General features: G+C 43.8%; 1 protein-coding gene across 1 annotated transcript in view; it reads left to right on the top strand.

The window, feature by feature from the left end:
• The first annotated feature begins 216 nt into the window (after positions 1 to 216).
• LOC145344387 (uncharacterized) overlaps positions 217 to 12389 on the top strand; it is a 126768-nt gene continuing 114595 nt past the window's right edge. Inside the window, exons 1-2 of the mRNA XM_080191515.1 lie at positions 217 to 549; positions 9260 to 9328. Coding sequence (XP_080047641.1) covers positions 421 to 549; positions 9260 to 9328 — 198 coding nt within the window. The 5' untranslated portion in view covers positions 217 to 420. The remainder of the gene's footprint in view (positions 550 to 9259; positions 9329 to 12389) is intronic.

Raw genomic sequence — 12389 nt, 5'->3', positions numbered from 1 at the left:
ATATGCCTGAGCAGGTCTACAAACTGTACAATGAGGTATTTGTTGTTGCGGATCACACATTAACTTATTATATTCTGTGATAGTTTGGGTTCCAGCTAGGCGATCCATGTAGACAATCTGCATTCCAGTCCAGTTTAACATTTACAGACTGATTGAAGAACAAAGAGTGCGGATATTTGCCATGTTATGACTGGACAATCACTCTGCCACCCATTTAACTCATATTATGCTGAGGGTACGGTTGAGTCAGTCCACAAGCTCAGTTTCTCGCTCCTGATGTCTGTTTGCAGCCAGAGTGAGATGAAACCATTTGCTTCAGAGAACCTTACCCGCCCCCGTCATTGCTGGTCCTAGCACCCTGGCTCCAACACCAGAGGAGGAATAGTTCCATGGGTAGATGGGTGGCAGCAGCCGCTCCACATGCCTGGGCAGCTGAAAAACGAGATGCGGAGGTGGGGGGGCCTGTGCGTAAAGCCACCCCACCCACCCTCAGGAGGGAAATGTTTTAAACAGCTGAGCCACGCCTCAACAAAGGCGCCCCTGTCGAAGGTAAGCTTAAATGTGAGGCTGTGTTTTACCGCTGGACTCTGTGTGTGGCAAACCAGGTCCAGAAGGCACTTTTAGGATGGAAGAATGCACATCTGTGCAACTTTGAAATGAATGCTAAGAAGTTATTTATGGTTATGAATGAGATAGTGGCCATTGTTTGGGAAATGCTCAGTCAGTAGAGTCATTCTCTTTGTGCTTTCTCTTTTTACCCTAACCTCCTTTCAGGGCAGGTTCAAGGATCTGTAACATAACATTTATTCAACCTCCCTCTTGTCTGAAGCCAAATGTTCGGACAGTGCTGATTGCTATCAAATTGAAGCTGAAAAACACAAGAGGTTATATAGAAAACCAGCTTGGCCAGCAGGGATTCCTCCACCATTTAGTTTAATTTGAGGTCACAGACTCATTGTCAAGCATCTGACCTCTGATAACCTCGACCTCACTACAATGCTCAATCCCTCTCTGGAAGAACTTAATTAAAGACAATTGAATTTTCTTGCTTACATTTGTTTTTGAAAAGGCCTTGGTTTTACTGCTGGTGTTATTGGCCAGAAGGAAAGGGGAGCTCTTTGTCTTTAGCTGAAAAGGTAGGGCAGACTATCAGGCTTTCGTTGTCCTGTCCCCGGTTCATTGCTCCACGGCCAGTGACTCTTGGCTTTATTGGCGGACAATATTCCTGACAGGTTTTCACCAAAGGTTGTTAATCAGTGGACCTCACAGACTGAAGAAAACCGGGCAGAAAATACTGCAGAAATTTCCGTCGCGTCCAATGAAATGCCTGGGACAAAGCAGGCTGGGGAGAGGTCCGTTCACTGCACTGTGTATCGCTCGGCCAAGCAGTATCTGCACTTATAACCAGCCCAGCCAACCATCTCACACACCTCAGTTTCAGGTAACCATTCAAAACACAAATACCATTGGATGGGATTTTCTGGTGGGCAGTGTTATGGGTGGGATGGGAAAACTTGAAAAGTGACCACATCTACCAAAAAGTTAAAGTTTAATTTATTAGTGTCAAAAGTAGCTTGCATTAACACTGCAATGACGTTACTGTGACAATCTCCGAGTCGCCACACTCTGGCTCCTGTTCGGGTACACTGAGGGAGAATTTAGCAAGGCCAATCCATCTAACCAACACATCTTACGGACTGTGGGAGGAAACTGGAGCACCCGGAGGAAACCCATGCAGACATGGGGAGAATGTGCAGATTCCACACAGGCAGTGACCTAAGCCAGGAATTGAACCTGGGGCCCTAGAGCTGTGAGGCAGCAGTGTTAACCACTCTACCATCCGTTCTATTATAGGGAAATGGTCACGATATTAATCTTGTGGATCTGGTCCTGGAGGGAAATTCCTACGAACCTGATTTTTCATTTCAACAACAGCATTACACCTTGAATGTAATAAAACTTCCCAAACTGCCTCACAACTATCAAGGTCTACAAAATAATGAGGAGCATAGATAAGGTAAATAGTTAACATCTGTTCCCAAAGGTAGGGAAGTCTAAAACTAGAGGGTATCGGTTTAAGGTGAGGGGGAGAGATACAGAAGGGACCAGAGGGGATGTCGAGAAACTGTTCCTCCAGCATGGGCTGTGACTCAATGGAAAGCAATCTCACTTCTGAGTCACAAGGAAATGAATTGTCTGGGGAGGCTTTAAGAACCAAAATCAAGGCTGACTGTTATTGACAAAGGGTTGTACTGTCAGATGTGTTGTCTTTCAGATGAGACCTTGAATCTCTCAGGTGGACGTAAAGATCTTACAGCATTATCTCAGTAAAGAGCAGGGGAGTTATCTGCCTGTGTCCTGAACAATATTTATTCATCAATCAACATCAACAGAGTTAGAGAATCATAGCGGTTTACAGCATGGAAACAGGCCCTTCGGCCCAACTTGTCCATGCCACCCTTTTTGTAATCCCTAATCTAATCCCAATTGTCCCCATTTGGCCCATACCCCTCTATAACCCGTCGTACCCATGTAACTACTTAAATGCTTTTTAAGACAAATTTGTACCTGCCTCTACTAAGACCCCTGGCACAAAAACAAATTATCTGGTCATTACTGCCTTACTGTGCGTGGGATCTTGCTGTGTGCAAATTTGCCGCTGCATTTCCCACATTGATACTTCAAAAGTACTTCATTGGCTGTAAATCACTTTGGAACGTTTTGAGCACAGTAAGAAATCTCACCACACCAGGTAAAAGTCCAGCAGGTTTATTTGGTACCACAAGCTTTCGGAGCGCTCCTCCTTCATCTATTCACCTGAGGAAGGAACAGCACTCCGAAAGCTCGTGATTCTAAACAAACACATTGGACCTTAACCTGGTGCTGTGAAACTTCTTACTGTGCCCACCCCAATCCAACGCCAGCATCTCCACGTCAGAACATTCTGCGGTCCTGTAATGAGATAAATTCATGCAAGCCTTTCTTTTCATTGCCACTAGGGAGAGGCTTGCCAGTAAATGGTCATCCTTTTGAGCTGAGTAACCTTCACCCAGTGTCCTGCCATCTGCACACTGGCATCATGCCTTCTCTCCTCAGCTAGAGGGAGCCCCTGCTGTGCTCTAGATGCCTCAGGTAGTAATATTTGCCATCTTTTGGTGCTCAATATCAAAAGCCCCTTCATTTGGGTGGGCATATTGTTTGGGCAATGTTATTTCCTGTGGAGATCTCAAGTTATCTGGTGGTGGGGAAGTAATATCTTACAGCTCAATCTTTCTCACTCACTCATAAATCCTGAAGCTTGTCAGAAGAAAATGTGCCCCTGATATTTTTAAACGTAAAGGGCCAGCCCTAAATTTGTCTGTTCTTAATATATATATACTGGACGGGATTTTCTGGCCACACTCGTTCCAAAACCAGAAAATCCAGTCTGAGATCAATGGACCTGCCCGTGATCTGCCCCTCGCCCGCTCTGTTTCCCCTGGTGGGTGGAACACTATTGTCTCTTTTGGTTAAAGCAAAATACTGTGGTGTCTGGAACCTGAAACAAAAAACAGAAATCTGTGGAGAGAGCATAGAATCAACATTGGCTCGATTCTCTCTCCACAGATACTGTCAGACCTGCTGAGTTTCACCAGCGTTTTCTGTTTCTGTTGCCTTTATTGGTGTTCCTTTTATCTATGTAATCCTAGTTCTCCTAAATAAACTGTTCCTACAATCTTAGCCAGAATTATACAATCAGTTGTGTTTTCGGAGAAGGCAGGGATGCCTGATGAGTTGCTGTGGATTCTTTGATGTAGAACATCTCAGTATCAGGGCCATTATTAGACCTGCGGCATCCCCATTCACAGTCTGCACGCCAGTTTTGTGTCTAAACATACGAGTCTGCCTATAGTAGCAAAACTTTGCTTCGAACTTGAATAAATGGAGTTAGAAGAAAGCATGATAAAAATATTTTTCAAATGCTAGTCTGAATTTCCACTGCCATTCGGAATAAATTCACTCTGATGTTTCTCATCAGTTCTGAGAGAAATCATTATTATCTATTATTGTATTAGTACTCATTCATTTGTTTTCTTTCATGCAAAATAATCTTGCATTTTACAGCTCCAATTTGAGATTCCAAGCTAAATGAAAGATTGGTTACAAACTTTGAGCACAATGTATAGGCCATTAGTTTCTCAGTCAGCTACAGTTCCTGCAGTATTCTGTTTTTGCATTTGAAATACATTATAATGATTATTACACTCAAGGGGAACAAACAAATTGTTACTAAATGAGAGTAAGATACTGAAATAGTAACAGAGACTTAGACACAAAACCTGGACTGATACTTCCAGTGCTGTATCGGTGGAGTGCTGCAAAGTCAGAGATTTTGGCTGGAATTCTCCGGCCTTTTGCACACCCTGCTTCCACTGCCAGCGAGGTTGGAGAATTTGGCGCTCAGCTGGTGTGCATGGCCAGAGAATTCTGCCCACCATCTTTAAATCCTGCCCATAACATTAAAATAACATCTCCACCTGTCTCTCAAGTAGAAGTAACATTTGGTGTTGATTTGATTTTATTATTGTCACATGTATTAGCTCACAGTGAAAAGTATTGTTTCTTGTGCACTGTACAGACAAAGCATACCGTTCATAGAGATGGAAAGGAGACAGTGCAGAATGTAGTGTTACAGTCATAGCTAGGGTGTAGAGAAAGATCAACTTAATGTGAGGTTGGTCCATTCAAAAGTCTGACGGCAGCAAGGAAGAAGCTGTTCTTGAGTCGTTTGGTACGTGACCTCAGATCTCAAGGCCATGGAAGAGCAGGGAGATCTGCTGAGAGTCCTGGACAATATAACTCCCTCAACAAACATCACTACTACCAATTATCTGCTGAGTATCATATTGTTGTTTGTGGGAGTTCTTTGGGATATCCTGAGATTGTGGAAGGTGCTGTGGAAATTCCTGTTCAGAGTGTATTGGAATCCTCTCCTTTAAGAGGCCATGGAGCCTGTGGGGGTCAATTAGAATTTGCAAATGGAGCTGATCTGATTACCAAGTCGTTATTGCGTTACTGAGTGTGGCGTGCTGCCGTGTACCTTACATTTTGACAGTCACGACACTTCAGAAGTACTTAACAGCCTCTTTGAGACGATCCAGGGTGGTGAAAAGTGCTATATAAATACAAGTCTTTCTTTCTTGTAAACCTTCAAAATGGAGAGTAGTTTGTGAGGCACACCAGAGTCGCCCCGATGGAACTTGCAATTTTCCCTCCTCCTTGTGTACTTACAATCAAAAGGACAACAGACTTCAAATGGTTAATTTTTAATCAACGGTAAGAGGTTTGCACTTTGCAGGTTCCTCCTGGTTAGGTTGACTGAGTTGAAGCGTTTAATGACCTCGCATCTAATCTGATGAGCATTGTCAGAAAGTGCGAACAACTCTGTGGATCTTGTTACAATTCTTCCTCATGCCACACTCCCCGACAGGTTCCCAAACAAACTTTCACTCACTCCCTGCCGCCCGTGTAACCCCCTCCTCCTCCCCCCTCCTCCACCCCCAGAGCATTTGGTGCCTTCACGTATTGTCGCACTAAAACTCGTCAGGCTACTTGTGTGTGCCTTTGTATTACCATCCTCCCTCCTCCCTCCCCTTCCCCCTTCCTCCTTCCCTCCCTTCCTCACAAGCCATCTGCCATCACCTAAATGTTAACGAGGAGGTATTTTTCAATCTTCCACCAGCAACACACTCCGTGCTTCTGCTTATTAAGTGGCAGCATTGTGCTTTGCTGTAGATTCTTTCTGCTTGATTAGACACTGCCTTCCATCAACATTACACTTGTTATTTCCCTCGAACATAGCGTTTCTTATCTATCTGTCATTGTATGTCTTCACCCTGTGTGGTGTCTGTTCTAAATATACTTCATTTGGCCTTTAGTGGCTAATTAGTTCCAACAAGGTAATTGTTTCCTAAGTACCTACAATTTGGTATGTAATTGGCTCTCATTTATCAGTTTCCATTAACAGCCCACCATTCACTTATGCCCCGATGATTATGATTAATTTATAATGCCATATTTTGTGTGAATTAAGGAACAATCACTGGAGTGAACAACTATGCGCCTGCTGACCTCAGTAGATACTGGACAGCATGCTGAAATGACAGCTAATTTCAGGATTCCCCTACCAAAGTATAATCAAAAGGAACAATTGTTCTGAGAAGGAACATTTTGCATTTAGGCAGCACCATCTGAACATTCCCGAGAGCAACAACAACTTGCATTTATATAGCATCTTTGGAGTAGTAAACCATTCTGTACTGCTACACAAAAGTGCTATCACCGAGCCATATAAGGAGCTTTATAAGCATATGAACATGCATACAGATGTATCATAGAAATCATTCTTTCTGGTTGTATCACAGCTCGGTCTGGGCTCCTGCTCTGCCCAAGACCGCAAGGAACTACAAAAAGTCATGAATGTAGCCCAATTCATCACTCAAACCAGCCTCCCATCCATTGACTCTGTCTACACTTCCCGCTGCCTCGGCAAAGCAGCCAGCATAACCAAGGACCCCACACACCCCGGACATTCTCCCTTCCACTTCTTCCTTTGGGAAAAAGATACAAAAGTCTGAGGTCACGTACCAATTGACTCAAGAATAGCTTCTTCCCTGCTGCTGTCAGACTTTTGAATGGACCTACCTTGCATTATGTTGATCTTTCTCTACAACCTAGCTATGACTGCAACAGTACATTCTGCACCCTCTTGTTTCCTTCTCTATGAATGGTATGCTTTGTCTGTATAGCACGCAAGAAGCAATACTTTTCACTGTATGTTAATACATGTGACAATAATACTTCAAACCAAATCAAATCAACATACTAATTAGGGGTGGGGGTAGGCCACTCAGCCCCTTGAGCCTGCTTTACCATTCAATAAGATTATGGCTAATCTGATTGTGGCCTCAACTCAACAGCCCCCACTCCCAGTAGCCTGTAGCTGTACAGCAGCTGAAAGTACGGCTGTGAATGGTGGAGAAATACTCAAAAGTCCAGAATTGAAGGAGGTCTCAGAGACTGGTGGGAGATTACAGAATTGCAGCAGGAGAGTGAAGCCATGGAAGGATTTATAAACAAGGATGAGTATTTTGAAATTGTGGTTGGGCTAGATGGTGGTGGAAGGGAGGGGGAGTATATTGTAGGTTATAGAGCACGGGGTGGGGGGGGTGGATTTCCTTTCCTGGGGCATGGACGTTTCTGGCTGGCCAGCATTTATTGCCCACCCCTAATTGCCTTTGAACTGAGTGGCTTGCTCAGCCATTTCAGAGGAGCTTTAGGAGTCAACCACATTGCTCTGGTTCTGGGCTCATATGGAGGCCAGACTGGATAAAGACAGCAGATTCCCTTCCCCAAAAGATATTAGTGAACCAGATGGGTTTTTACAACAAGCAATGCTAGTTGTCATAGAATCATAGAATTCTTACAGTACACAAGGAGGCCATTTGGCCCATCAGCTCTGTAGTGACCACAGTCCCACCCAGGTCCTATCCCTGTAACCCTATGCATTTACCCTAACTAGTCCCCTTGACACTAAGTGGCAATTTACCCTAGCTAATCAACCTAACCCGTGCATCTTTGGACTGTGGGAGGAAACCAGAGCACCTGGAGGAAACCCACGCAGAAACAGGGAGAACATGCAGACTCCGCACAAACAGTGACCTAAGCCGGGAATCGAACCCAGGTCCTTGGCGCTTTGAGGCAGCAGTGCTAACCACTGTGTTACCGTGCCACTCTTGTCATGGTTGCATTACTGAGATTAGCTTTATTGTTCCAGATTTACTGAATCCCACCAGTTGCCGTAGTGGGGTTTGATGCACGCACACACACTCACACATGTGTACGCATGCACACACACTCACACACACACACACACAGGCGCACACGTTTTCAGTAATAAGATAATGAACAAATAAGCTGTTTTGACTGATGTTGCTTGGGTGATAAATGATGGCCCCAGGAAAAATAATGAAAATTATTGCCGGAATGATAAGCAAACAGAAGAGAATCAGTAGGATTGGGAAGAAAGTATCTGTCAACATATTAATGCACTGACTTGGTACAGGGGTCATTGCATTGGACACAGATATAATTTGAGAGGTCACTCATTCAAACAAAGCAGTAATGTTGCTGATGAGTAGGGCAAGGCATCGAGAGAATGCCCCAGTGTCCAGGAAGGGATTCAGTTCGTGATTTTTCAGGATCAGAAGTGATTCAGCAGCAGCTTTTCTCAAAAGGTTACTGCCTGAATTAAAGGCTTTCCCAATTCGGTAGACGAGAAGATTGCGAATGATTATGGCTAATGAAGCAATTCTTCAGGTGAAAGGAGGGTTGTGTTTCTTTGTGACAGTGTCAGCCATAGCTGTGTGGGGAACGCTGTCATCTCTGAGTCAAGTAATTGTGGGTTCAAGTCCCACTCTGGAGATTTGGGATTAGAACCTGGGTCAATACACATGGTGCCACACTGTCAGATATCCTTCAGATGTGATGTGAAGTTTGGGCCTCACTCTCCGGCGGATGGAGAACTGTTTCGAGGAAGAGCGTGTAAGCAGGTCCAAACATTTACCCATAAAAGAAATCACTCCAACAAATGATCTGGTTATTATCACATTGTTGGTTTGTGGGATCTTGCTGTGTGCAAATTGGTTGCTGCGTTTCCTACATCATAACCATCAGTACACTTTAAAAGGTTTGCCATTAAGAGACATTTGATGGTTGTGAAGATTGGTGTGTAGGTGCAAGTTCTTTAATCATTTTAATCAAAAATACAACACTTCCACAGATAGGGCACTGAAAAGATGGGTTAGACCAAGTTCTGAAGTGGAATTTGAACTCTCACATGATATTCTGAGAGATTATTCTTCAAATATAGAATTATCCAGCATTGAAGGAGGCCATTCTGCCCATCATGATTGTGTTGGATCTTTGACAGAGCTGTTCAATTAACCCAGCCCACTACTTTTCCTGAAGGTGTTCCCAAGTATCTGCTGCTCTTGTCTTTCTAGATGGTAGTGCTGGTGAGTTTGGAGGGTGCTGTCTGAGGAGTCTTGGTGAGACCCTGCAGTGTACATTGTAGATGGTACACATGTGAACATGGAAGGGGCTGCAATCAAGTGGGCTGTATATTCACATCACAGTTAGTTCCCAACAGTTTACCAATAACATAAGAGGGAGATTGTACTTAACTCTAGGATGTTATTTTAATGCTTTTGTTTTGCAGGATCGGCTTTGCTATTTCAGCTTTGTGAATAGTGTCAGACTGTGGCACCGAGGACAGTCACATGCACCCGTAAGTAACAATAAATCTAGAACTGACCTCCTGGGCAGCATCAAAACTGCAACACGAGCAACTAATGGTGAATGTGAACTTCAGTATTCCTGGGAGGTGAGGAGGGAGCTGGATGCCATTACTCAGGGTATAGGGATGGTGCAGGATATAAGGCTCCAATAGCTGACAGGACTAGATTCGAGCAAGGCTGAAGGGTGATTGATAAACAAACAGGCGGCAAGGATTTTAGATTTGAAGCTTTAGATTGGTTGAGGATGTCAACAATATCAAACAATTCAAAAAGTTTATTCTGATAAACTCACTGTTGTAACATTGGGTGAAGCCACAGTCTATATTTGCACCAATAAACTCTCACAATGTGATAAACACTTTAAGGAAACGATTGTACAAGGTTGTGGAGAAAGAGTGGGCGAGTAAAACTAATTTAATAACTTCATGAAGGAGTTGGCATAAGCTGAATTGGAAAGGACTCATTTTCTGCTGTATGTTACAATGAGGAGTGATAACACATTATGGTTATCTTAAGTGTGTAGTTTAAGTCCCAACAAAAGGTCCTGAGTTTGCATAGTTTAACAACAAGTGTTTATTAATTACTATTAATGATATTCATTCATACATTAGGTCTAAGCTGGATCTGTCTCCATGCTTGCCTCTCCACACATCTCTGTCCCGTACAGCACAGCTCCCTAGATTTCAGATCATGTGTTCCTTTACCTCACAGTGTGGGCAGTGCTGTACCCAGTCCCACATTACCCTTCTCTGTGCCAGACTCTTATAACAATGGCCACAGTAACAAAAGGATCTCATCTTGAGTTTGGCTGTAGCAGTTCCATATTAAGATTAAGACAAGGCAGGCAATGGGTTGGATATGGGGAGAGGAGCTGGAATGGTGCCCCTGGTCAGTGAGCACAGGGGTGACACGTGAATGGGACTTGCTGTAAATGAGTGTACTGGCAGCAGAGTTTGGATGGATAAAGTTTACAAAGGGGTGGAAGGCTGTCCAGGAGAGCATTGGAATGGTCGAGTGGGGAGGTAACAAAGGAACAGAGAGCAGACGTACATGAATACTGGGAGGGTTTTACAATCAGCTGGGAGAAGTTAAAGATGTTCGTATTATAATTAGAGCACAATGCTAGGATGTACATAGTGAATGCTGGTGATTAGCAATTGCCATTTAATTAGAACACTTCAATTCATTCTCTGTGGCTCTAAATCACCTGTTCTAAATTTAGTTTTGTTTGCCAAAGGTTAAAGAGGATGTAACAAATGGAGATGTCTATCTGAGCACAGCCAGGATTACAGACACTGCAATGATCATTAACATTTTTTTTACATTAAACAACTAAAGCCATCAAGAAAATTGCTTCTCATTATATCTTCACTTCTTTTTCAAACAATTCTCCTGTACTGGTTTCCGATTTCTGGGTGACAGAATCAGGCCTGAACTCTCAGGCCATTGGGAATTCTGGAGAGTGGGGAGCGATTTGCATTGTGTCTGTCTCTGGAGTGCAAAACAAGTGCAAAGCAGATCAGTTTCGCAGTGGGACAGCCTGTGCTGTGCCACGCACTAAATTCACCTGATGTTTCTTACCCATCCAGAGTGAATGTCTATAATCTGTTTCTGCTGAACAATGAGGCATGAAGGATCTCCAGAAACAATGGCAGGGTCTGAAAAATGTTCGATTTAAGAAAACATACCTAAAGTTTTAAAGTGTCACAAGTCGGCTTACATTAACGGTGCAATGAAATTACTGTGAAAATCCTCTAGTTGCCACATTCCAGCACCTGTTTGGGTACACTGAGGGAGAATTTAGCATGGCCAATGCACCTAACCAGCACATCTTTCGGACTGTGGGAGCAAACTGGAGAACCCGCAGGAAACCCACGTAGACACGAGGAGAATGTGCAGACAATGACCCAAGCCAGGAATTGAACCTGGGTCTCTGGCTCTGTGAGATAGCAATGCTAACCACTGAGCCACCGTACCGCCCACTGTGGAATAGGAGTCCCCCCCGTTCTCAGTCATTGCTCAGCCCTTCCCCCTCCTCCCCATCACTGTCCACTCCAACTCTCTGGCCCTGCACCAAACCCAACTTAACAACAACAACAACAAAATTGCATCTATATAGTTCCTGTAACACAAAAACATAATCGGATAAGGGCTGACACCGAATCACATAAGGAGATACTAGGATGGATGACCAAAAGCTTGGTCAAAGTGGTAAATTTTAAAGAAAGTCTCTAATAAGAGAGTGAGGTTTAGCAAGGAAATTCCAGACATAAGGACATGTGCAGCCCATTTAAGAGAAAGGCCTTTTTGAGTTTGACTTGGGCTGAAGGGCCTGCTTCCTTCTGTAAACCTCTATGACTCTCTGACTCTGCTTTCCCCTTCGCTCCCACTGGTGGTTTGAGTTCCCATGTTTGTGTCTCACGGTTAAAATGGCATTGTGGTCCAAATGATATCATCAAACACTCCCATTTCATTATTTACAAACATTCTGCTGTTTAAGGAGAGACAACTTGCGTCGGCAGGATTGATGCTGGGAGGCACAGATGATGACAATCTAAAGGAGCTTTATTAATGAGGTGTGTTCCTTACAGGCTGCTTCTTCATTCTGCGCTAGCAATTAGCGACGCCCCTTCCAGTGACACAAATTATCACACAGCACTATGCTCTGAAATTAATATAAATACGAAACATCTCCTCCCCCATCAATCAAACATCCTCAACAAATTTAAACAAGTGTAATTTGAACAAAATCAAAGAGCAATGATCAATAAGTCAAACAGTTTGCAGCTCGTTGTTCTAGTTGCTAATGAACCCTAGGTATCTGCTGCTTGGCACTGGTTTGGCATGAGTGGTTGGTTTGACTGCCATCGGGGTTGTAACTGGAGGCTGATTCTTTGCTTGGTCTGAAATGGAGGTGTTATCTTCTTCAGTCAGTGTCAGGGCTTCAGCAAGGTTCAGGTCTCGAACCTTGTACAGTTGAATTTGCATTCACTGCAGGTTCTATCTCTGATGGAACGGTTCTCTTCACCAACAGCTGGTCTGCATGCCTGC

The sequence above is a fragment of the Carcharhinus amblyrhynchos genome, chromosome 6 (assembly GCF_965287045.1).
Source record: "Carcharhinus amblyrhynchos chromosome 6, sCarAmb.v2.hapA, whole genome shotgun sequence".
Taxonomy (NCBI): domain Eukaryota; kingdom Metazoa; phylum Chordata; class Chondrichthyes; order Carcharhiniformes; family Carcharhinidae; genus Carcharhinus; species Carcharhinus amblyrhynchos.
This window is presented reverse-complemented; position numbering and strand designations above follow the sequence as displayed.